The 27,787-nt window shown below is 41.1% G+C and overlaps 1 protein-coding gene and 2 long non-coding RNA genes across 3 annotated transcripts; 1 reads left to right on the top strand and 2 right to left on the bottom strand.

Moving 5' to 3' along the window:
- Positions 1 to 8,250: 8,250 nt before the first annotated feature.
- Positions 8,251 to 11,665, top strand: LOC138350004 (uncharacterized). Its single transcript, XR_011221974.1, has 2 exons — positions 8,251 to 8,516; positions 10,971 to 11,665. It is a non-coding gene; the product is annotated as an uncharacterized lncRNA (long non-coding RNA).
- A 10,226-nt stretch (positions 11,666 to 21,891) lies between these two features.
- Positions 21,892 to 23,117, bottom strand: LOC123762387 (uncharacterized). The gene is made up of 2 exons (XM_045748903.2): positions 22,758 to 23,117; positions 21,892 to 22,376 (listed from the first exon to the last, which is right to left on the bottom strand). Exons 1-2 carry the CDS (start codon positions 22,801 to 22,803, stop codon positions 22,072 to 22,074), a joined length of 351 nt encoding a protein of 116 aa, XP_045604859.2. The 5' UTR covers positions 22,804 to 23,117; the 3' UTR covers positions 21,892 to 22,071.
- Positions 23,118 to 25,107: 1,990 nt separating this feature from the next.
- On the bottom strand, positions 25,108 to 27,235 carry LOC138352411 (uncharacterized). Its single transcript, XR_011222798.1, has 2 exons — positions 26,966 to 27,235; positions 25,108 to 25,638 (listed from the first exon to the last, which is right to left on the bottom strand). It is a non-coding gene; the product is annotated as an uncharacterized lncRNA (long non-coding RNA).
- Positions 27,236 to 27,787: the final 552 nt, after the last annotated feature.

Below are 27,787 nucleotides of genomic sequence, written 5' to 3'. Positions count from 1 at the left end.
GGCTGTAGTAGCATAAAACACTCGATCTAACAGTTGCAAGCTCTTTCTCAAACTGTTAAGTATTATATATATATATATATATATATATATATATATATATATATATATATATATATAAATATATATATAAATATATATATATATATATATATATATATATATATATATATATATATATATATAGATATATATATATATGTCGTACCAAGTAGCCAGAACGCACTTCTCAGCCTACTATGCAAGGCCCGATTTGCCTAATAAGTCTAGTTTTCATGAATTAATGTTTTTTCGACTACCTAACCTACCTAACCTAACCTAACCTATAAAGATAGGTTAGGTTAGGTTAGGTTGGGTTGGTTAGGTTCGGTCATATATCTACGTTAATTTTAACTCCAATAATAAAAAATTGACCTCATACATAATGAAACGGGTAGCTTTATCATTTCATAAGAAAAAAAATTGAGAAAATATATTAATTCATGAAAACTTGGCTTATTAGGCAAATCGGGCCTTGCATAGTAGGCTGAGAAGTGCGTTCTGGCTACTTGGTACGACATATATATATATATATACATATATATATATATATATATATATATATATATATATATATATATATATATATATATATATATATATATTGTGACGATAATCTCCTTCAAGAGATTGAGCCTGCTCTTCCCTCCACAAACACGTCGTTGAAATTATATAAAACGACTATGGAAGACATGTCCAACAATGACAACAACACCAGCAAGGCTTGCCAGGGTGAGCAAAACGTATGCAGCCAGCCACCTGTTCGTACTCAAACCACCAAACTACATGTTGATCGCTACCGGCTCCGCTGATTGGTCGCCGGTCTGGCTGCACCTGCACTCGCCCCCCCATACTACTTGATGTCTGGGGTCGCACCAACCCCAGACTCAGAATGTTCAGTGCTCTCGTTGTCACCACTCCTCCCGGCTAGACGCTAGCGTGTACTGAGAGAAGTGGTGGCTTAAAGCCAATATTCCAACACCTCCCATTTACCTTTGTATTGCACTTCTTGTTATTTTGCCTTAACGTAACTTTTCATTGTGTCATTTAATTATTCTTATTATTTTGAATGATTGATTTTATTATAAGAATTTGTTTGTGCATTTTATTCATGTTTTGATTTAATTAACGTAATTAAAATTTCATTGTTAAAGTTTACTTGTGTTTTGTGTGTCTTCTCCTTACCTTACCACAGACGAAGTTCCAGTTTTTTCTATTTTTTTTATAACTATGTGACGAGGCCATACCCCTAGCCTTAAACAGCCGAACACCAACGCGTTACCGTCACAAGTTATATGGGGGCCTGTCCGGGAGCTTCACTCAGGTACTGGTGCCAAGTGGTAATTTATGGTAAGCGTATTTAACTTTGTTAACGTAGCTTTACTATTTTTCATATTCAATTTCATTTTTTATAAGGTGCGGTGTATTGTGCATTACGAGAGTAACATATAGTGAAGGTGAGACAACTTTGGATTACGTGGTGACTGTAGGCCGCAGTCATACTCTTAATTGGTCATCTCTCCCTCCATGTTATTACTCGTATTTACCATCTATGTCCCTTGAATATTTCTCATTCTGACAGATCATCATATTGGTACCCTGGTACTGTGGTCTGCCCCGGGTCAAGAGTACCCAATCTTCTGCAATCTGACTGTAGGAGGACAAAGAGGGCCATAGTTCCTCTAGCTCGAACTTTAGTTGCTGAATTGGGACCTCAGCAGCAGTTCTCGTCACAAGTTGACACCTCGCACCCCTACACGTCAGTCAGAGATGATGATACATACAACGGTAGGGAATTAGCTTATTTTTTTCAGAGCACAAAAGTTCGCTAATTCTGTAAGTATCATATTAAATTCAGTAGGAAAAACTTGCTTTATGTCCTATAGAGACTTGGCAAGGTATGCCTACATCCTTGGACTACCAATTTTACTTTTGAAGCATTTAACTGTTTCATTTGTTTTCGAAACTTTGTTTCATTTGTTAGTAGGATTTTCTTGCCCTTATTCTCTTACATGAGTACCGGGTACAAGATTTCCTGCGCCCTTGATTTAATTTAATCATTTAATATCTTTCACTTAACGTTAATTGTTAAAGATCACACAGGATAGGTACCAGTTGCCACGTTGTCCTGTTTCTGACATTTCACTATTGAATATTCGTGTACCTTTATTTGCTAATTTCACCATGTTTCGTCTCCAAACTTTCCGTGCAAATCCAGCAGGTGAAATAGGGACTTTAAGTCGTGCCAAGAGGACTGAATTACAAACTCTTGCACATGAGTATCAACTAGAAGTTCCCTATCAAGCCAACAAAAATGACCTACACAACCTGTTGCTGGATTACTATTTAGAGCAAGGTAAGATAGACTCTGAAACTCATGAAACTTACTATATTGCAGGAAAAACTGATTTGGCAACGATGAAACTCCAATTGGAACTGGCCAAGATTGAACGTGAGCAGCAAAGGGAAGCCCTCGAACAACAAGAACGAGCAGATGCCATACGAAGGGAAGAACAAGAACGTGAGATTGCCTTACTCCAGGAGCGGGAACGCATACGGCTTGAAACCAAACAACGCGAGTTGGAAATGCAACGTGAACATGACAAGCAACAAGCAACTCTGGCTCTAGAGTGTCGTCAACGTGAAATCGCCTTGGAAACTTCCCACTTCACTCAACGCCAACAAGCTACTGCCAATCTTCCCGTCAGTTTTAATATATCACATGCAAGTAAGTTAATGCCATCCTTTGTAGAAGCAGAAGTTGATGTGTTTTTCACCACCTTTGAAACCCTTGCTAATCAACTCAGTTGGCCTGTCGACCAATGGGCCACACTTCTCAGAGTCCATCTTACAGGTAGAGCTGCAGTCACACTCAGTACTTTGGCGTCTGAGAATGACTACTACACTCTGAAACAAGCAGTGTTGGACGCCTACCTACTTTCCACAGAAAGTTATAGAAGGAAATTCCGTGACCACCTGAAGGCAAGTACCACTACCTTCCTCGAGTTTGCTAACACGAAACGGAGGTATTTCATGAAATGGCTGGAAGCAGCACATGTCTCTACTTTTACAGAACTCGTCAACCTGATGCTTGTTGAAGAATTCTTGAGACGTGTGCCACCTCCTGTCCGCCTCTACTTAGCAGATAAAGAAGAAACCGACTACCTGAAGTGTGCTAAGTCGGCTGACACTTACAGCCTCATCCACCGGCTGACACCCGAACCATCCTCCAGTAAGAAGTCGTGGTACAGTTACGAGAAGGTGAGCCCCGATCAAGCTGGTTCACAACTGTACTGCAAGTATTGTAGACTCTATGGACATACCATAGACAAGTGTGGTAAGTCTCAATACAAGGGAACCACTGACCAACAAAGACCCAAACCAACTCCTCCTAAGTCCGGTAAGCCTGTGATGAATGTTGGTGTTGATGTTAATGATCTTTCTCTTTTCAGTAACCACCTGTATACTGGAACTGTCTCTGCCAACGGTTCAAATCCGGAGGGACGTTTCAAATTGAAGATCTTGAGGGACACAGCGGCTCTACAATCGATCATCTTGAAGTCGGCTGTGCCCAACATAGTCTACACCGGGGAAACAGTCTTCATCACTGACCTCACTGCTACCACTCCATACCCTCTCGCCAGAGTCCACCTGGATTGTCCCTACGTGAACGGGGAAGTCCAAGTCGCCGTCAGGGAAAAGCCTTTTCCCATGCCTGGAGTGCAACTTCTCCTAGGCAACGACTTGGCAGAAGACCTGCAACCGACCAACCTGATCGTCATGGACAAACCCCAGGTGTGTAACTCTGTGCCAATAAACCCTATTCTTGAGTATGTTCCAGCAGAGGTTCAAGAGAGTGATGAAGTTTCTCCTCCGGTTCTCGTGACCACCCGTGCACAAGCCGCACGTCCACAGCCAGCTGACTCTACTGCTACCGCTGTCCCTCAAGACCCTCAGAAACTACCCCTGCATCTGACCAAGTTGGAGTTCCGTAAGTTGCAGAGGGAAGATCTTACTTTAACACCATTGTTTTTCCAGGCTGAGACTCAACCCGACAGTATTCCTGGGTTCTTCCTAGAGAACGACTTGCTCTACCGCAGATATAGACCCAGTAAACTGAAGGAGGAGGACGATTGGGCCAACATCGAACAACTTGTGATTCCCACCAGCCTGCGGCCCACTATTCTACACCTGGCCCACGGAGCATTCTCCCACTACGGCTTCAACAAGACTTACCATGGGATTCGTCAAGACTACTACTGGCCAGGTATGGTAAATAACGTCAAACAGTACGTAAAACAGTGTCATACATGTCAGATGGCAGGCAAACCGAACGTCTCCATTCCCAGAGCACCACTGATTCCCATACAGGTGCCTGCGGAACCTTTCCACAGACTCATAATAGACTGTGTTGGTCCTTTACCTCGGACCAGTTCAGGTAACGCCTACATCCTAACCATCCTGTGTCCTACCACCAGATTTCCCATAGCAGTTCCAGTGAAGAACATCACGGCTGCTACGGTTATCAAACATCTATTGAAGATCTTCACTCAATACGGATTTCCCAGGGAGATTCAAAGTGACTGTGGCACCAACTTCACCAGTGATCTCTTCAAAAGGACACTGGAGGAGTTCAACATCAAACAGGTATTGTCCAGCCCCTATCATCCTGCTTCACAGGGTTCTCTTGAACGTAGTCATCAGACCATCAAAGCACTCTTGAAAAAGTTTTGTAGTGAAACCTCAAAGGATTGGGATAAGCAGATTGACCTAATAATGTGTATTTTCAGAAGTCTCCCCAATGAGTCCCTAGGAGTATCTCCTTATGAGATGCTCTACGGCCGTAAGTGCCGTACTCCCCTTAAGGCTTTCAAAGACTCTCTCAGAGATGCCACCTTCAGTGAGCATCAGAATGTGCCCCAGTTTCTTCAAAACCTTCAACACATTCTAGAGAGAGTCCGCCGCTTTGCCCATGATAATCTATTGAAAGCCCAGGTGAGAATGAAGACTCATTACGACCAGACCAGCAAAGTAAGAAAATTCAAGCCGGGAGACTTCGTCCTTGCCTATTTCCCTATCCCAGGTTCACCTTTACAAAACAAATTTTCAGGACCCTACTGCGTCAAAGAGTGCAGAAACAACAACACTTACGTCATAGAGACTCCAGATAGGCGGCGGAAGACCCAGCTGTGCCACGTCAACCTCCTGAAGCAATATAATGGTACTCCTCCCACTGTCTTGACTAACTATTCCACATTCACAGAACCCTACATCCACAGTGAGACCTTCCCAGCTTCTCCTCCCGAAAGCACTGACAAGGAGTCAGCGCTTTCTAATTTCGAAATCCTTAATGATCTTCCCAAATGCTTTCAGGATAATAATCGTGCTCCTTTGCCCTCTTCTAATTCCACTCTCACCTCGTCAGATAAACCCTTCATCCTCCATGTCGACGCTAGGGGTACCGACGTTGGTGGTGTCGTGATGCAGCAACGAGGCGAGAAGAATACACCTGTCAGCGACTACTGCTACAAGGATCTACGGAACAATTGGCAAGGAGCTACTCTTCCTCATCCTGAAGCTTCAGCACTTCACTCCACACCTGAAAAGTGCTCGGTCCACCATCAACACGGACCACACCACCCTACACCACCTGCAGCACGCCCACTTCCCATCTCAACGTCTTCTACTATGGGCTTGCTACCTGCAGAAATTCAACCTGGAGACACGCTATACCAAGAGTCTGACAACATCTTAGCCCATAACCTCTCCAGAGTTTATGAAGTAGAAGCGACTCCATCCATTACTCCACCACATAACGACGTACTTCTTCCAGAACCGCAGGCTTCGGGGGAGAGTTGTGACGATAATCTCCTTCAAGAGATTGAGCCTGCTCTTCCCTCCACAAACACGTCGTTGAAATTATATAAAACGACTATGGAAGACATGTCCAACAATGACAACAACACCAGCAAGGCTTGCCAGGGTGAGCAAAACGTATGCAGCCAGCCACCTGTTCGTACTCAAACCACCAAACTACATGTTGATCGCTACCGGCTCCGCTGATTGGTCGCCGGTCTGGCTGCACCTGCACTCGCCCCCCCATACTACTTGATGTCTGGGGTCGCACCAACCCCAGACTCAGAATGTTCAGTGCTCTCGTTGTCACCACTCCTCCCGGCTAGACGCTAGCGTGTACTGAGAGAAGTGGTGGCTTAAAGCCAATATTCCAACACCTCCCATTTACCTTTGTATTGCACTTCTTGTTATTTTGCCTTAACGTAACTTTTCATTGTGTCATTTAATTATTCTTATTATTTTGAATGATTGATTTTATTATAAGAATTTGTTTGTGCATTTTATTCATGTTTTGATTTATTTAACGTAATTAAAATTTCATTGTTAAAGTTTACTTGTGTTTTGTGTGTCTTCTCCTTACCTTACCACAGACGAAGTTCCAGTTTTTTCTATTTTTTTTATAACTATGTGACGAGGCCATACCCCTAGCCTTAAACAGCCGAACACCAACGCGTTACCGTCACAATATATATATATATATATATATATATATATATATATATATATATGTCGTACCTAGTAGCCAGAACGCACTTGTCAGCCTACTATGCAAGGCCCGATTTGCCTAATAAGCCAAGTTTTCATGAATTAATTGTTTTTCGACTACCTAACCTACCTAACCTAACCAAACCTAACTTTTTCGGCTACCTAACCTAACCTAACCTATAAAGATAGGTTAGGTTAGGTTAGGTAGGGTTGGTTAGGTTCGGTCATATATCTACGTTAATTTTAACTTCAATAAAAAAAAATTGTCCTCATACTTTATGAAATGGGTAGCTTTATCATTTCATAAGAAAAAAATTAGAGAAAAAATAATAATTCAGGAAAACTTGGCTTATTAGGCAAATCGGGCCTTGCATAGTAAGCTGAGAAGTGCGTTCTGGCTATTAGGTACGACATATATATATATATATATATATATATATATATATATATATATATATATATATATATATATATATATATATATATATATATATATATATATATAATACTTAACAGTTTGAGAAAGAGCTTGCAACTGTTAGGTCGAGTGTTTTATGCTACTACAGCCAAAGTATGAATAGCAGAATTTTGTTTTTACTTTTTTTCCAGAAATAAATGAATGAAATGAAGAGAAACATAAACTCAGAGACAGACAGACAGACAGCAAGACACGGAGACACACAGATAGAGGCAGAGACACACAAAATGACTAGAGATAGGGAGAGAAAAAAGTAGAAAGGGGGGGGGGAATATTTAAAGAGAAAGAGACAGGTAGGAGACAGGTGGAGAGACGAGAAGAGAATAGGACAGGAGACATTGGGACAAGAAGTGTGAGAGGGGAGAGAGAAAAGAACGGTGAAGAAGATAGGACAGAAAGAAGAGTGGAAGAGAGAGAGAGAGAGAGGAGACGGAGAGATGGAAAGAGATTTCTTTGTCATCAGACGACGGGGCGTAAGAGTGAGAACACCATTACCCCGGAGGTCAGAGGGTAGGCGAGCCTATCGTAAAAATGCTGGTGGGGCACGCGTTGGGGGCCTTCAGCACCTTCCAGGTAATTCAGTAGTGTTCCGGTTTGAAGGGTTTTTCCAATCATGGATTTTTCCCCCTCGATTGCCTCACAATAATTTCCTTGTGTAGACTCGGGGTCAGGATGTCACTGTAGCCTCTCCATCACCGCCCACAGGATGGGTGCCGGGTGTTGGATAGACATGATGATGATGATTAAGCCATCCAAAAGGTGGCACGGGCATGAATAGCCCGTAAGTGGTGGCCCTTTTAAGCCATTACCAGTATCAAAAGCATCTGGAGATCTGTGGAGGTGCAACTGCACCCTGCGTGACGGGAGATGTCTCCCGTGTGGATAGACATCATCCTGCACCCATCCTATAGACGGTAGAGGAGAGGCTACAGTGCCCTCCTGACCCCCCGAGTCCTGGTCAGAGACCGCACTTCCTCCACAAGGCAGACTTTCAACGCTCGGCTAAAATCTTTGGGGAAAAAAAAAGCAAAATCATGATGAAAATACGATGAGAAGGGCGACGTTGCCGCTACTGAACCCCGCTACGCGCGCTCATGCTCGCTTGCCGCTCAGTCAATCTCCTTCTACGCAGGCTTCACTGCGCAGGCAGTATAAAAGGCGGTGCTGTTAAGGTAGGCCCGGCATTACTCTTCGATGCGTCAGGGGAGCCACAGTCACTCGCTGACAGCTCAGTAACCAACTTTTGGAAACTTCTTGTGCAGTATTGCAAGTTTGGGATCAGCCTCTGTCACCGGAAACTAGTCATATGTACAGGGTTCCTCCTGCGAGCGACGAGCCTTCTGAGAGTTACAGAGAAGAGTGTTGGATGAACCTTTCGTCTATCCGTTCCCATCCAGGATGACTTTACAAGGCCTGCTGAACCCTGCACACCATGCCCAGGGTGAGTGTTCTCTCTCTCTCTTGCTCTCTGTCTCTGTCTGTCTGTCTGTCTGTCTGTCTGTCTGTCTGTCTGTCTGTCTGTCTGTCTCTCTCTCTCTCTCTCTGTCTCTCTGTCTCTCTCTCTCTCTCTGTCTCTCTGTCTCTCTCTCTCTCTCTGTCTCTCTCTCTCTCTCTCTCTCTCTCTCTCTCTCTCTCTCTCTCTCTCTCTCTCTCTCTCTCTCTCTCTCTCTCTCTCTCTCTCTCTCTCTCTCTCTCTCTCTCTCTCTCTCTCTCTCTGGCAAAGCCTCCACGTCTTGTAAAACTAGTATTTCTGGGATTGAATGTTTGACCAGAAACAGGCAGATCTTTTTCTTCAAATAGCTACAAGCTGGTAATTAAAACCAAGGAATTATCAAACGTTGTTACAGGACGACAGACTAATAGCGAGGAAGATTGACACGTGATAAGTCTATGATACAACTGCTGGAAGAACCCACAAAACTTTCCTCGTCCCCTGTCGTATCACACAATCACGTATCACGTATCAGCCTCTATCTCATCTGAAGAGAAGCTTACCATGCCATGACAATCCCAAAATCTCCCCTAGACTCTTCAGTGTACTTTAGCTGTGGCCCCAGTCACAATCCCTGGGAGATTATGACTCCCAGGATTGTGATTGTAAAGATTGTGACTCCCATTGTGAGAATATGACTCAGTGATGATCTGTTTGAGCAGCAGCTGCCACTTGATGGTACTAAATTCAGAATAATTACTATTTTATTGTTCAGTACTTTTAACTATTATTATAAATAATGTTCTTACCTTGTTCTTAGTCTTTCCATGTTTTATGTCACCACTGTCCATCAATCCTGCCATTTTATACTCTTAAGGTTCCATTCATTAGTCAAAATTATTATTTCAGCAGACTAATATTTTAATTATTTTCAGAATTGTTATCAGAAACATTAACCTCATCCAAGTTCATTCTCCTCTATGGTATATTACCAAGTTATTGTGTCCTATTAACTTTTTTCCACTGTTATTGCTCTAGTTTCAGTGTTACCACTATTCTTATGGAGACTTTAGTCTTTTCTAGCCGGCCCAACCACTTGGTCTGGAGGGTAGAGTGACGGTCTCGCTTCATGCAGGTCAACGTTCAATCCCCGACCGTCCACAAGTGGTTAGGCACCATTCCTTCCCCCCCCCCCCCCCCCCCGTCCCATCCCAAATCCTTATCTTGACCCCTTCCAAGTGCTATATAGTCGCAAATGGCGCTTTCTCCTCATAGTTCCCTTTTCTAGCCGATATTCATTTTAATTTAACTTGTCATCTTGTCTGTTAAGTATAATTATGACAGTATGACCTCTAAAGTAGTGAGATATTTATCACGATCCAATCCTGCATACTGAATGCAGTCAAGCATTGACCCCTGAATTAAACCTCTTACCAAATATTCACATGAATTACCAATTTAATGATCCAAAAACTGGAAGTATTATACAGTATAGATTACCAACTATATTTTAGCAAATCGCCGTAATATATCAGTAATTAACATCGGTCTCCAAATTAACATGTAAGGTCTCCAAATTAACATGTAAGGTCTCCAAATTAACATGTAAGGTCTCCAAATTAACATGTAAGGTCTCCAAATTAACATGTAAGGTCTCCAAATTAACATGTAAGGTCTCCAAATTAACATGTAAGGTCTCCAAATTAACATGTAAGGTCTCCAAATTAACATGTAAGGTCTCCAAATTAACATGTAAGGTCTCCAAGCAAACTTTGTGATGATGATGTTGTTAGTGTCTTACTACAAATGTTTAACAACTAAATTTATTTTGTAACACTAAGAAAAACTTGGTTAAAAGATGATTCAACTCAACTAATTCACGTAACCAATTTGTTCAGCTATCCACAACTGCAACCTAATAGATATAAGTAGACCTAATAGATATAAGTAGACCTAATAGATATAAGTGGACCTAATAGATATAAGTAGACCTAATACATATAAGTAGACCTAATAGATATAAGTAGACCTAATAGATATAAGTAGACCTAATAGATATAAGTAGACCTAATAGATATAAGTAGACCTAATTGATATAAGTAGTTCTGTAATACCACCAGGAGGCATCATGCCCAAACGTCTCTACGTCTCTATGACTACTAGAGACACCTATGGAGAGCATATATTTTCCGGTATACAGAATTCCCTACACAGATGTAAATGAATTTAACTTTTATCTCACAAATTCAATATTAAGCGCGCGGAAAACGGAAAGTGAGAAAAACTCTAATTCCTCCGTAATTGGTAACTGGATGTGCTGGTAATTTTATTTTTACATTGCTGAATCTAATCCGTTCAGTTATCTAACTCAGAAGGCTTGTTAGTAGTGCAAAATGTTTACATCTCATTTGTTTCTTATTTCAGTAAACGAAAGATTTTTTTACGTGTTTATTTCGTCCACAGACCCTCTGAGGGTGAGGCTCCTGCCACAAGCAGACACGACAGACAACTTGGACATTGTAAAGAGAGCCGCGAGCCACAGCACGCAGAGTGATGAGGGAGATCATGTCCACAGCCAGGACGAGGGTGGAGGTTACCTGAGCCAGAAGCACGCCCCCGTCCACAATGATCTGCTCTTGACAAACACCTTGCTCTCGTACCTCTATGTTAACGCTTAGCGTCCCAGCTGAGGCCTTCACAAACACAGGGATATGCTCGTCCAGGGTATTATCCCCAGCCCATGCTCAGGGTATGCTTGTCCAAGCTGCGGCCTACTGCGACACATGCTCAGGCTATGCCTTTCTAATATTCGGCCGTCAAGCTCATCCTGAGGTTTAGTTCGTATGAGGAGCTGTGGATGTTCCTAGCCCATCCTCAAGCAACCCGTGGCTATCCATAACATATAAGCCCTTCACCAAACACATGAGCCCATCACTACAACACATAAACCCATCACTACAACACATAAACCCATCACTACAACACATAAACCCTTCACCAAAATATACTTAACAGTGTTATTCCAAGGAATGCCTTAAGTATACACAATTGCCTTCTTACATTAAACAAGGAACTTGAAGTCCCTAAATATTATTCAACTTAACAATTCATTCATTAGCACATAAAGCATTATTTATAAATAAATAATATTGATCTTATGTTGTTGTTTTTCTTACATACATGGCAGTGATGGGTGAGATCAGTGACAGCAATCGCTGTATCATTCTTCCTGTCCTCCTCAGCCCCGGCGTCTGACAACCTAGTGTAGGAAATTCTACCCGAGTACTTAGGTCAGCTGGCAGGGGGTACACGATCCTAACTTTATATACTGTGCTAACCGAGTGGGCCTCTCGTGCGGGCCCATCACTCCAACCGCCACCATCAAAAGCCCACAAGCAATCCAGTTGGGATAGCCCCATTGTAGATCGTGCGGCTGCAGAGTGCCTGGCTGCTTCAACAACACTGCTACATTGCTGGTCCCTCAGCAGTAGCAGCTCCACATGCAGGGGACTTGCTGTTAGCAACCCTTGTTAGCATGTGGGCAACTGGCACACGTCTCACACCACATGCCCTCCATCGTGCTGCCTCAGTGCACGCTAAATACAGGTGTATTTGTAGGGAGGCGGTTGGTTGGAGAAAACCATGTGTGTGTGAGCACACGTGGGAGCCCGACAAGGCTCCCCCAGGGAGTTGCATATTTCATATATATATATATATATATATATATATATATATATATATATATATATATATATATATATATATATATATATATATATATATATATATATATATATATATATATATATGTCGTACCTAGTAGCCAGAACGCACTTCTCAGCCTACTATGCAAGGCCCGATTTGCCTAATAAGCCAAGTTTTCCTGAATTAATATATTTTCTCTAATTTTTTTCTTATGAAATGATAAAGCTACCCATTTCATAATAGATGAGATAAAATTTTTTTATTGGAGTTAAAATTAACGTAGATATATGACCGAACCTAACCAGCCCTCCCTAACCTAACCTAACCTATCTTTATAGGTTAGGTTAGGTTAGGTAGCAGAAAAAGTTAGGTTAGGTCAGGTTAGGTAGGTTAGGTAGTCGAAAAACAATTAATTCACGAAAACTTGGCTTATTAGGCAAATCGGGCCTTGCATAGTAGGCTGAGAAGTGCGTTCTGGCTACTAGGTACGACATATATATAAATATATATATATATATATATATATATATATATATATATATATATATATATATATATATATATATATATATATATATATATACATATATATATATATATATATATATATATATATATATATATATATATATATATATATATATACGATATATACATGGGTTGATACAAAAATAATAATGCAAAAAGGTGCTTAAAGGTTATGGATCTCTTGAAAAACACAACAATAGGAAACATTGATGAATGTCACAGACGGGTTCGATCATTGTTGCAAGTCAAACACTTCTTCGAATTCCTCTGAAGTTGCTGGTCCCTTCTTATATATATATATATATATATATATATATATATATATATATATATATATATATATATATATATATATATATATATGTGTGTGTGTGTGTGTGTGTGTGTGTGTGTGTGTGTGTGTGTGTGTGTGTGTGTGTGTGTGTGTGTGTGTGTGTGTGTGTGTAATTCACGAAAATTAACACGTGATGAAAAATGTGACAGTGTCAGACCACGAAGGAAAAATCGAAACAGGAATTTCCTTCAGTACTTTCGTATTTAATAATACTTCTTCAGAAGGGTTCAACTGTCAGTCAAGACAGCTGGTCCATCTCCACGCCCCAAGACCCGGACACTAACTGGCTCGTAACTCCTGGACGACTGAGCTCTTCCACCTCTCGCTGCTCGCGTTGACATTCTTACTTTTAACGAACTGGTAGTCTGTAGGGGTTGGTAGTCTGGTAGGCTAACTACCAGATTTAAAACCTGTCATCAATAATGGCTTATCAATCATCTAACATCATACAAGTATTGCACATACTTCTAATCGTGACACACTTTACATACTGTGTAATATGTGGTTGTTGTACAGACGTCACAACAATTGCAGTTATATAGAAGTATGTTGCAGTGGTCAACATACTTCAGCCACGTTATTGTGACATCGCCCCTGCAATTGCAGTTATAAGCTTGGCAGCTTTACATCAGCTGTTGTCTAGTCGACTTGGACAAAAGGCTACATTTTCAATACCAGATTATACTCCATACAAGTAGTTACTATTCCTATGTTAATTGTGGTTACTGGTTGCATAATACTATCGCAAACAGTTATATGTCAATCCAAAGAACAACGGCAACTTGTAAAACAGTTTATATAAATTAAAAACATAGCCAAACTTCGTGATACATCGGTACATATGCATTTTAATCTCATTTCCAAATGTTATTTTAATTAAATAATGAAATTTCAACATGCAAAATAACCTGAGACAATCAATCACAATCTTCTAATTTAATTCTTAACATTATCATTTCTAGGATAATTTCATACCTCCATCTGTGCTTAAGGAACTACGAACTAAAACTACGCTCAAGACAAGATTACATTTCTAATTCTATTGCAAGAATAAGCAACAAGAATCACAAGACATGCAATGGTATGTAAATTATCTAGTCACGATTAGACGGTCGTAGGCCTCAGCCCCCACAAGATCTCGGATCAGTAGTAGTAGTAGTAGTAGTAGTAGTAGTAGTAGTAGTAGTAGTAGTAGTAGTAGTAGTAGTGGTAGTAGTAGTAGTAGTAGTAGTAGTAGCGGTGGTAGTAGTAGTAGTAGTAGTAGTAGTAATAGTAGTAGTAGTAGTAGTAGTAGTAGTAGTAGTAGTAGTAGTAGTAGTAGTAGTAGTAGCGGTAGTAGTAGTAGTAGTAGTAGTAGTAGTAGTAGTAGTAGTAGTAGTAGTAGTAGTAGTAGTAGTAGTAGTAGTAGTGGTAGTAGTAGTAGTAGTAGTAGTAGTAGTAGTAGTAGTAGTAGTAGTAGTAGTAGTAGTGGTAGTAGTAGTAGTAGTAGTAGTAGTAGTAGTAGTAGTAGTAGTAGTAGTAGCGGTAGTAGTAGTAGTAGTAGTAGTAGTAGTAGTAGTAGTAGTAGTAGTAGTGGTAGTAGTAGTAGTAGTAGTAGTAGTAGTAGTAGTAGGCATCCATCAGTCTCAGGAGACTATGGAGTTGCGCTCTTGTTATCAGTCTTTAGTGACCTCTCCAGGGCGCAAAGATTATTAGCGTCACATCTAGGTCAGATCTGACACTAATAACTCAAGCTAGCACCTTCTACTTAGCTTCCATCTATGGCCAGAATATGTCTATATAGAACATTATATAACATAATAGAGTAACATCAATACATACAAATAGGATTAAATAATAAATAAATTAAAAAGAACTTCGGGATCATTGTAACAGTGTCCTGTAGAAAAAGGGGAAGTCCTGTAGAAAAAGGGGAAGTCCTGTATAAAAAGGGGAAGTCCTGTAGAAAAAGGGGAAGTCCTGTAGAAAAAGGGGAAGTCCTGTAGAAAAAGGGGAAATCCTGTAGAAAAAGGGGAAGAAAGATTCCCGTTTTACTTTTCGCAGGACCACACTATCTCGTAGGTCCTATATAGGCACCATTCATAACACCTGTTAACCTCTATGACTCCCTAGATAATAATCATTAAGAAAGCCAATTGAACATCTCAGTGCCACAAAATGTGTTCGAACTGCTGAGACTCGTACAGAAAAGACCCACAAATAGTACAAAAAAGAACATGAAGTATTCTCCTCATACTGTTGAGGAGACCACTTTAGCTTGATAAGGAGAGTACTTGAGGCTGTTGAGGAGATCACTTAAGACGCATGAGGAGAATACTCTAGATAATGTTGTCCTTCGTGTAAACTATTAACTTCATATTGAGACCACACAACAGGACAGTGACGCCGTGTAAACTATTAACTTCATCTTGAGACCACACAACAGGACAGTGACGCCGTGTAAACTATTAACTTCATCTTGAGACCACACAACAGGACAGTGACGCCGTCGTCAGTGGAACACATCGAGAAATTTAACGTTGAACTGATGCCAAGAGTAAGTAACCTTTCCTTGAAAATAAAAATTATCGAGAAAATGTTAAACAAAAAAACATGAACTTTCCCGAAATGAGTCAAGAGATAACATATCATAGGTCCAGAGATATCATTGAGTAGGCAACCGTTGGTGAGAAGGGTCAAATGGGAGGGACGGAAGGGAAGGGGAAAAGGGAGAAGGGGGCAGGACAGGGTGGAATAGGGTAAAAAAGGGAAGATAAGAGGGGTGGATTGGGGGAGAGACAGACTATCCCAGGCACCACTAGGTACCTCTCCTGGTCTACGCTCTGTCTATCTATCCAAAATTGGAGGCCAAACGCTTTGGGCTAGCCACACCCAACTTTGCAGGGGGAATATGGATTGTGGTACAGGACAGACATTGGCCGGTCGCAGTAGGCCTCAGTTAAATGCCTTAAGGAATATTAGCATTTACAGAATAACCTCATGCAATTTCCATGGAGTCAAGTGTGAAATATTTGGGGTGATTCCCCTAGAGTTTTAGTTATCATAATATTTTTTATGAGAGTACAATACAGTTGTTTCAGTGTTTCGTATTAATAAATTTTCTGATAGAAGGGGAAGATAAGGCGAGAACAAGAGACGAGAAAGTAGGAGAGGAAGATGGTAAGGAAGAAAGGGGATGTGGACGAAAGGGTCAAGGGAGAGGATGGGGTGAAGAGGGGAGAAGAGGAGGGCTCCACTCTCCTTCGAGCCCCCCGAGGGAGGGCACCAAGGAGAGTGCTGTTTGCAGGCCTAATGCCATGGACTCCGGGCAAGACGGAGTTCACTCTAGCTATGATGTCTGAGTTGGAGAAGAGTACTTCACGCCTGGAAAGGTTAAGGGAGAGACCTAAGCTTACTTCTTGCTCCTTTATTTTTCTGACGTCTTCCAAGAATTGGTCCAGGGAGCCAGCCATAGGGTCATTGTCCAAAACACGAAGAGAACCAAAGAGAGAACCCAAACAGAGAATGTCTCTGTCTGTCTGTCTGTTTGTCTATATAAGGTTGAGGGCCAGATGCCTAGGGCAAGCCTCATCCAACTTTGCAGCGTGAATGGTCTAGGGTATGGGACCTTACTCTACTCTCGGAACACTACGTATCTCAAACATTATTCACCTATATTCTTGAACTGGTGATCATTATATATGAATGTAAGACATTCAGGTGAAGATTTTTTCCATATTACATGCACTTAAATGTGTGCATATCTGTAAAAAATCATATCAGTTTTCCTGTAACTCTCTAAGACATAACTGTAAGTTGGTTGAAGCCAGGCACAGATTACAATATTAAAAATGTAAATACGAACATGTTCCGCAAATCAACGAGACAACTGATAAGTTCACTATCATATATATATATATATATATGCTCTTAAGAAGAATTTAACCTTGGCATGCCTTTCAACAGCACAAGGGCAATCATACTCAAAGATCATTAACAAAGTTAATAAACCTAAACAAAGTGATATATATACACTAAATATCCCCTCAGTCATCATACTGGAAAAGTTGCATATTACAAGATCATTCAGACTTACATGTTACTACTGACTGCAGTCTATCGATGCTGTTAAGATCACGTCCAAATATATGTTCTAAAATAACTTATTACAAAAAATCTTAGAGAAGTACGTCAATTTTTGCTAGTGTAAGCAGCACCTATTGTGACTGGAACCTCACACCTTACCTGTTGGCCTTCAGTGCCACTCACACTTCACCTATTGGTAGTCGTCCACTTGCTGGCTAATAAATAAGGTTTTAACTATGTATTACGTAAGTTGTGCACACCGAAAACCTGCACTACTGTTGGGTTGTATATAACGCTTTGCAGCATCACTAACTGCCTAAGCTAAACGAACCCCAGAGCTCAGTTCGTGAGCCTTTTTTGTGTCTGTAGCTGAGGTCATCAGCCTCGGGAGAGGTGACGGGTGTAAGGCAGGACAGCCATAACAAGGTCAAGACTTGACTAATTTACTTATCCTGAAAGAACATTGAGCCCAGTTCCTGAACCCGTTATGAAATAATATTGTACATAGAGTGAGTGAGTGTGGCGTTAAACACACATTAAATAAACAAGGGATAACATCGAGTATATAATGACCAAACCACACATCAGAGGATGGAGAAACGACGTCGTTTCTCCATCCTCTGATGTGTGGTTTGGTCATTATATCTTCAGCCACGTTATTGTGACTCGTCGTCAACATCGAGTATAACTATAATAGTGTATATGCTATATTAAAAGCTGCATATCTAGCAGAACAGCGGTCTGTTATGCAACATTTTTACTTCATTAATGTAGCATGAACCCGCTCATGGAGGAGTCGCACTGGAAGATGTGAATGCCACTTGAATAATGAGATTAAATACTGATGGTTCTGTCCTGTAACCGAATGGGCGAGCAAACACGCTAGGCTAGAGGGCCCTCGACCAACTTTCCTCATTCCAGGAAAGAGTGAGGATCAGAGGACTAAGTGCTCTGCGAAAAACACTTTAACCACTGATCTCACTGAGCACGAAACTTACCAAAATTAGAAGATGGTAACCCAGATTAAATACGTCTTTACAAAGTTAAATGTGAGACAAAAGAAGCAGCGACTTCAAGACCACGAAGCCCCAATAGAAGGTGTTTTTTCACCATAGGTCTAAGGTAATGAACCCAAAAGGCATCCGACTCCCGCCGAAGCCGAAGGAACGAAGTCAGATCTAAGGTAAAAAGAAAAAAGCAAGAGCCGAAAACTCATCTTCAAGAATTGTGCGATGTTTAGAAGCGTTGGAATTTTGGCAATTAATGGTGAAGATAATAATGGTCAACAGGTAAATCACCCTCGGGTAGGAACTGATTGGTCCTGGGTTTGATTCCAGGGAAGGGCTAGCCTATTGAGCATATTTTCTTACACCCTCTGTTCGCTTAACAGTAAATAGACATCTGAGAGTTAGCGATTGTTGTGGGTAGCATCCTGGGAGGGTCATGTCGTTGGCAAGGGTGACCTCTATGAGGCTTCCTGTTCCCGACTATGGGAAATCGGACGAAATGAAAAACAACGGAAATCGAGGTACTGTCAACATGGATAAATTACCTGAAATCCTTGCACTGTATCCATATTTCACTTCCAGTAGATAAACGACATATGAGATGAAGAAACAAGTAGTGTATTGTGAAGACTAATAATAAACAGAAGCTACCCTATGACTATCTCCATTGATCAAACTATTATGTATTTGCGATAAGACCTACCATTAATGTATAATGACTTACTGTAAATATATAGCTCTTGAAATAGCACTTTCTCTGTAACTAGCTGACATTGTAACTATAAGGTGTGAAGGATAGATGAAATTGTTTATGTAATAATCTAAGATGAGGTCTGATAATGTGGGAACCGACCTGTTAGATTTATATTTATTTAATTTATATGAATTTATATTTACGTTAATTTATATACTTCGATAGCAATTTGTATAATGATAAGTGGACTGTATTTCTGCAATAATCTCATAATCTCACAAATCGATCCTCTACACATTAGGGGGGTTTATTAAATTTATATATATGCAGCCAATCAAACTACAGTAATAGACTACATACATTATTAAACATTGAAGAGGTTCCTTATCTTATTTGTACAGCAGGCCTTAGTCCACCAGGTATAACCAGGATGTAGACACCACATTTTCCCTCTTTGAGGTAGCTTCCAACACCCTGGTAACTGATGCACAAAGCATGCTTCCTCGTCTTGACCTGTCAAAAGGGCGCTAGCTGTGAAGCTAGAAACCTAGTATATGACAAGCTATATCAGAGAAAACACTGTACATGGAACCTTAAAGACCTGGCTTAATTACCTTTAGTATGAGGCTATCTCGTGCTCTAACTGGACCACCCTATATACTGACATTAATGGCCATAAATGAAAGATAAATGGGTTTCGGAAGAACACTTAACTTGATTTGTTGACAGCGTGTTGATAATGGTACACCTTTGGTTTCCATAACACTTCGTCCAAGTAAAATTAACAGGAGCCGTATTTGCTCCCGTGAGCCTCTGTGGTCTTAGTATCAACAATGGCTGCCACTCCCTCACCCCTGATGCCTGGCTTACATTGTCCAGATGACAGAAAGTGATAGAAGGGTCACATTTACTCTACTTTAATATTGATAATTAAGTTAATTTATATGAGATGTTTTTATGATGGTAAAGTCCAAAGACTAATGTATTTAAGAATAATTCCCACCATAATAGGTGGAGAATTTATAATAGTATGTGGTGATGATATCCCGTTTTCTATAGACGGTAATTCCACTACAAGTTACGTTTTCTATGGTTAACTTGTTTATACAATACAGCAATTATTATCTGTCTGTATGTTATATTAAATGGTGTCGGATTTTCCGACAGATAAAGACCTTTTGTGCCCTCTGTAATGCTTTTTGCGCCACCGCTCACAGGATGGGTATGGGGTGCACAATAAACTAGCTGCTTCCGGCGGCAACAATAAAAAAAAATCAAATGTCAGCTATAATTATGTCAGTTACCCTTTCAGTCTTGATGGAAGAAAATGGAAATCCATGCAATGATAAATAGACTAACTACAATAAAACTCTGTGAATGGGATTTTGTTACCCCTTACTGCCTCAAACCCACCATTGCATAACAAAAATTAGGCATCCGCCAAAAACAATCATAAATTCCTTCCTGAGACAACATTCGGGCCCAGAGGTATGGTCATATCGTACACAGTCGTTTCAACAAAGTTCGCCTTCTATTTTTTGTATGCCCGAAACGCTGTGCGAATTAATGGTTTTTAGGCATAGTATATACCAGCTCTATCTAGAAATCCAACATTCTACTTGTAACTCATTTTGTGTATTTAGGGATAAGTTCATACAAACATTATTATTATTATTTGATAAAAGCGTATGTATCGTTTAGATTAGGTTAGTCTAAGTTCGGTTACGTTAGGTTAGGTACGAAGCAACCTGTACTCCTGAAGCTCTCGTATTGGTTCACTCTCTTTAAACATACTAAATATCCACGCTCTATATAAGACCATGTCCCTGTACACTCTCTAAGGTCTACTGAACCCGACTTACCACAACACAAACTCGGCATGATAACTCTTCAGATAAAGAAAATCATACTATAATAATAATTATAATAATAATAATTATAATAATACTAATAATAATAATAATTATAATAATAATTATAATAATAATAATAATTATAATAATAATGTTTATTCAGGTAAAATTACATACATACAAAAGGAGTTACAAACAGAAAGTTGGATTTAGACAGTTCCCTGTTATGTGGTATACTAAAATATTGCATAAGTATATAACATCCTCAAACAAACATCCTATAATATACTTATATATCATAAGTATATAACAATTAAGGAAACTACGGGAATCCTATTGTTCCATACAAAGCGGCAGCTCCTGTTTATAACCTCCCAAATTCATTCATATATATGTATAACCTACACTTGAAACAATCCATTGATGACACGTCTATATATACGTGACCTGGTAATTGTTCCATATATTAACCACACGCTCTCCGAACCAGTATTTACCCGGGTCCTTCCTAAATCTAAACTGCTTCAATTTATGTCCATTGTAGTCTGAAGAATAAAAAGCGATTTAATACAGGTATTTATGATTAAATGAACCGATTATTTTGACCCAAAACATACACAGTAATTGTGTAGTGTTCAACGTCACCGGGAACAAAGCAACGTTCTTAGTCCAACGAAGCAAAATAGTTTTTTCTTTTCCCGAGCAATAAACACACGGAGCAGCGTACGAAAAAGTACGATGCAGTGCAGTACTGTGTATACATACACAAATAATACACATTTCTCTTTCAAAACCCAAGCTTTAGATGCTTTATACCCCTCGCAAACTTTCCATACACAAACAGTTTAACAAAGATCTAACTGCCTGTTGCTGTTTGAATTTCTTTCCAAAGATATGACACGCAGAATAAGAATCTCATCGATGTCCCTCGAGTCTGACAACCATATTTTACATTCTATTTACATAAATTAGCCTACGTTATGTAGTTATCTTTTTAGGGGTGTCTGTGGTTCCCTCTCAGACTATCTGTGGTCTTAAGCTCCCTGTGATTTCCTCTCAGACTGCCTCAATTGGCACCCAACCTTGTGGGGATCTGACCCGAGGAGGGGGGGACAGGGTCGCCCCGGACACCGCCGGGTACAGTAGGACCGGGGCGGTATTATCCCAACTGAAGGCCAAAAGAGTACGACAAATGGGATCGAGCTTTACGAATATTTATTCAAATTAAATATAAAATATAAATTAACACACCAAATAATTAACATATGAACACATATTTATGTTTTTAGGAGTTTGAACCACTCCACGTCACCTGTATAGTGGGATATGTTTTTGTTTTTTAGTACAGTAGATCATAAGGGAATGTATACAGTTCCCGTCAACGACCGACAGACAGGTAAGACAGGAGACTGGTGGTTAACAGCACGTCTCGGTGCTTGTGTCCAGAATTCTTCTTAACAACTTTCTTCTTCATCTTCTTGAGAGACGAACAGTCGCCCTCGTCTGTACTGTGGCCGGTACTGGCAACACTGCTGCTGCTCCCATAAGCAGGACTGGCGATACTGTTGCTGCTGTTGTAGGGACAGCTGCTGCTGCTGTAGGGACAGGTGCTGCTGCTGCAGTAACTGCTACAGCTGCTGCTGCTGTTGACTGTCTGAGTCCGTGTCTTAGCCTCTAATGAGTCTGTGGATGCAACATAAACTACTGTATTCTCCATCTGTGTTTTGCGTTAATGCGTATATTAATTCAAAGCTGGTAAATGAGCCTTTGTGCAGGACAATTCAAAAACTGAACGCCCAATATGTTAGAAATAAGTGAAAGAACTGAAAGTTATTTTTCCGTGTCGTCGTTAAAGATTGATATAACAGTTGTCAAACTCAGGTATCCACTTTTAAGATGGAAAATATCTAATAGCAATTGCGTTTTTAAAAAGAATGTGTTCACGATTCTGGAACATGGAATCATATGTTGCTACACAGTTTAAGCACGTTGCTTGAACCACATATCCAGGTATCATGTGGCTGTGCAGACCTCTGTGAGAAGGTGCTGTCTCTCAGTGCTCACCTGTGTGATGGTCTATCTGGACTAGCTGGTCTCTTGGCCTGACCATTCTGACTATTTCACTCTCAAAGAGATCTTCAGACACCCAGGTACCGTGGCAGGCAGACTCAGCAGCGAAGTAGTGTGATGACCTTGCGGTAGAAGGTTGCTCTGGTGGCGCGCGCTCCACGAACTGACAGATGCCGACTTGCCTGACGGTGTGTTCGCGGGCATTTTTATCCTCCGTGGAGCCAACTCGCAGTCTCGGATGATGCGCAGGAGAGTGCGCGGTAACCGGGAGCGGAAGTGACGTAACCAGGGGTTGAGGGTGGTCGGGTGGTGATGGAAGACGCAGTGTGATGATAACGACAAGGCCGGAGTACTCGTCTCAGAGCGCTTCCCGTGGCCCCCTCATGTCATTGAGCTTTATCAGTGTGTACTTTGTTGTGTCTACAGGAAGTGATATCTAGCTCTAGAGCCCCGCCTTCGCTGTCATGCCCTGTCTTCATTTCTCACAACGTTCCAATACTCTTGTCATCTTTGCTTTTGAAGCCAAACCTTATGGCTGCTTCCGCCACCACTGGCTCAAGCTGATTCCATCTGTTTACCTCTCTCATTGAATACGAATATTCCCTTACACTTCGTTAGCTTATTTGTGTTTTTACCTTGCACCTGTTCCGTCTCGTTGTGTTGCCCCACACCTGGACAAAGCTGTCCCACATGTCTATTCCCTTCATTATCTTTTACGTTGTGCATGTGTCTTTCTTTCTTCTGTTGTTTGATATAGTCCTAGTGTCCTGTCCTTGTAGCTCAGCTCTCTTGCCTCTGGTGCTTGTCTCGTGGATATCCTTATACTCAAAATTGTCTTCTTGTAAGTGCTGGGGGGGGGGGGTTAACTGGACCCAACCCACGCTTCCCGCCAGCTTGTTACTCTCTCTCTAAGTGTGCCTCCTCTGTTTTCTGTCTGCCAGGTTCTCTTTAGTTCAGTCTACTACTGCCCATTACTCTAGCCTGTTGTTCCAACTTGTGAATCATCATGTTGTAGGGGACAGTGTCAAAAGACTTTTCTCAATCTAGGATGATGTAATCTATCCATAATTTTTCTCCCTGTCGTATCTTGGCGGCTTTGTCGTAGAACGCAACCAGGCTGGTATGCCTTTCTCTCTGTAAACCCTTGCTGTCTCTCTAAACCCTTGCTGTCCCTCTAAACCCTTGCTGTCCCTCTAAACCCATGCTGTCCCTCTAAACCCATGCTGTCTCCCACTTAAAAAGTTAGTCTTCTAACTTTGCTAGTAACACTCGTCTGCAGTTTAAGCCTCAATGAGACAATATAGGATATTTAGCCTATAGAATCGCTTACCCGGCAAAACAGTGAGTGAGAAAGACAGTCATTTATCTACAAATTCAACGGGAAAACTCTTCAGGAAAACTGGTGGTGGTGGTCGGGGTGTACCTTTAACAAGCCGCTGGCTTCCGGTCTCTTTCAAGGCCACTAGTGATAGGGGGAGGGGTGGGGGGACCCTAAGTAAATTGAAATCAATATCTATCTATCCGTCAGTTGCTACTATATATTTCACAATGGTTTCTGTAGTTTCTCAGAAACTTGTACCAGCTCCTCTGGCGTGGTCTTGAAGACCGTCCGGGCTCTCGTCTTCTTTGCAGACTTCTCTGTCGTTTTCTGTTGGGATTGTCGATTTTTCTTTTGTCTGATAACTTGGCCCACTTTATTGTTGATCTTGTGAACTGCTATGGTCATGGCTACCCATTGTCGGGGTCAGGCGTCCTGATAGGCTTATTGCGGTTCTTCTATCTTGATGTGTTTTCGGGGCTTAGCGTCCTCGCGGCCCGGTCGTCGACCAGACCTCCAAATGATATTGCCTCCAAAAATATGTGCTATTGATTTTACCCAGGCTGCAACCCACAACAGTTGTCTAACTCCTGGTTACTTATTTACTAATTTGCGGAACACAGAGATCAGGTGAAAGGAAATAGCTGTCGATATCTGCCTGTTTATCTGTGCGCACGTAAATGGAAATCCTTTATGAAGATAAACATTAGATTAACTGTATCACTAATTGGGTACTACATAATGGTAGATACAAACGAGCTCACACCAGCCCGATAACCACGTTCACCACCAACAGGTGGCAGCAAAGTCGAGCATTGTTACTAAATTTCCCATTTTCGTTACCTCGTTTTCTTTTAACCAAATCTAAGTAATCTACCTCCTCCCCCCCTTCCTCCAGCCTGCTCGGCCTCTCTGGTTGAAACAATAAACTAAATAAAAAGATATAAATACACTTTGGCTGAGGCTTCAATGTTTTCCAGTTTAACATATGTAATTAAAACTTAACTTTATGGTAAATATGCAAACTTGTTATACATTCAGCATTATCATTTATTAATAAAGAAGTATACAATATAAATATATAAATACAAAATGTTAAATCATTACTTGAGGCGTTTGAAGAGCTACAATAACTCCTAGTTACATGCTATATTTAACGCCCAACACAACATCTAGACAATCACCAGCAAATCTACATAAGAGCTGTGAGAGGTATACCTTTGAGAGTATACCTCTGAGAGGCAAACCTTTGAGAGTATACCTCTCAGAGGCAATTAAGCTCCGTTTAATAAGCAAAGAGCTGTAGTTAACGATAAACAGTCAAGCAGTACAGAGAACTGGAGATTTTGCTGATCCAGTCTTCCTTTGCTGGTGCTTTGCTTACAGTCTCCTGCTTAAGATGCTGCTGCTTTGTCTTGGGAGATGAGCTCTTGCCTTCGTCTGAGCTCCTGCTGTGACTACCGCTGTTACTGCTCTTACAGCTCTTGCTGCTACTGTTGTCGTAGTAAGGTGCAGTGTTGGTGATCGGGTGTGGCCAGAGCCACTCCTCCAACACACCTGTGTACACACACACACATATATATATATAAGTATAATCTTCATCAGTTGTCATTCTACAATCCAAAAATGTATATAAGAGCAAGTAAAGAGCTTTTGCTACAATCCTGTTAAAGAGATTGTCGTGTTGTGCAAAAATGAAGAGTTAAGAGAACTGAATAAAACCAGGCAGCGAGGGAACTCTTCAGTAAAGTCACTAAGGAAACAACGCCAATTTAGTTTAGTTCATTTATTATGCACCCCATACCGGTCTTGTGGGCGGTAGTGGAAAGGGTTACAGAGGCACATAATGGGCTCAGGGACTGAACCCCACAATTCATTCATTTCGTCACATCAACAATGTGACGACTTATATTGACTTTTGTAACTAGATCATCAAGATTGTTAGCCAATGCAGGCGATGAGTCACAATAACGTGGCTAAAGTATGTCGACCAGACCACACACTTGAAGGTGAATTCTCAATCAACTTGAGAATGGTCCAGGACGGACTGAACCGTCGTCGTCCCTTCACCTTCTAGTGTGTGGTCTGGTCAGCACACATCGCCAAGTCAGGAATGAAGAATATTGCTTGAATATTATACACATTTGTTCAAGTGTAACCTGAGCGCGTAAGACGCACGTGATTCTCCTTCAAGCATTTACAAGTGGATATATATAACCATCTGCCGCTCCAAGCAACAGCCTAGTGGACCAAACTCTCACAAGTCAAGCCTGACCTCGGGCCGGGCTTGGGGAGTAGAAGAACTCCCAGAACCCCATCAAGCAGGTATCAACCAGGTATCTTCACATCTGGTATGTGTGTGTGTGAGCGTCGTTGTGTTTTCTTAAATGTATCCACCTAGTTATATTCACCTAGTTGTGCTTGCGGAGGTTGAGCTCTACTCTTTCGGCCCGCCTGTTAATTGTCAATCAATCAACTGTTACTAACTACTAACTATTTTTTTCCACACACACACACACCCCCAGGAAGCAGCCCGTAACAGCTGTCTAACTCCCAGGTACATATTTACTACTAGGTAACAGGGGCATCGGGGTGAAAGAAACACTGCCCATTTTGTTTCTGCTATCACCGGGATCGAACCTGAGCCCTAGGATTACGAGTACAGAGCGCTGTTCATTCAGCTATCAGCTCCCTCCCCCACCCCAGATGAGCCTGGTGTATAAATAAGATGTATTTCTAAACTGTCGTGAATATGATTACAGCAATTTGAACACTCACAAAACTGCACAGAACACGGCTATTATAACCGTTCTCGGAGGGCAGAGACTTACGATCCGCGAAGAGATCGTAAGTCTTTGATAAACAAAGATGGAGGGAGACCAACCTGGACAACTGAGCAGCGGCTCCAACATATCTCGCTGCTTCACCATCCTGTTACAGCTGTTCGCGACTCTTATTTTTTTATATATATAACATGCGGATGGTTTGCCTTCCTGGGAAGTCTCTGTGGCGGTCCTGAAATCTTAATGAAGATTTTCAATGCTCTCTTTCAAGTTGCTGAAGTTATCCGTCGTGGAACGATCAATTTCTGGGTGCAACTGCTATACCAGATGCCAGGTTCTACCTCCGTGTATCGGGTTGGTGTGTGTGTGTGTGTGTGACAATACACGAACTCGGTTCATCTTTTATACAACCCCCTTTGGGGGTTAGCATAACTTACAGCCCTGAATGATGCGTCGTGGACGATGCGCAGCGACAATTTATAGAAGGACGCTGTTTAGTTTGCGCGGACTAGGGAGGGTAGGGAGGGGGGGGGGAGGGGGGATGTTGATAAGGGAGTCAATGGGTCCTTTGTCTGACATTGATGTTGAATGCAGCTCAGTTCTGTGACCTTGTGCTATTCAGCACAGTTGTCAGCATATGTGTGTGTGTGTCAGCATATGTTGTCCGAATGTCTGTATATACTTAAATACCTAAGTATATTTATGTGTATCTGTGTCCACTGTACTCACCCTCCAACTAGATGAGTACAGTGGACACAGGTACACAACTATACTTAAGTATTTAAATATATACAGACACTCGGAAAACATTATTTGTATGTGTATTTGTTTCCGTGTATATACGTATGTGACCATTAAAGTTCGTGTGTTTATATGAATACATATATATATATATATATATATATATATATATATATATATAT

This window comes from Procambarus clarkii, chromosome 5, assembly GCF_040958095.1.
Source record: "Procambarus clarkii isolate CNS0578487 chromosome 5, FALCON_Pclarkii_2.0, whole genome shotgun sequence".
Lineage (NCBI taxonomy): Eukaryota > Metazoa > Arthropoda > Malacostraca > Decapoda > Cambaridae > Procambarus > Procambarus clarkii.
This window is presented reverse-complemented; position numbering and strand designations above follow the sequence as displayed.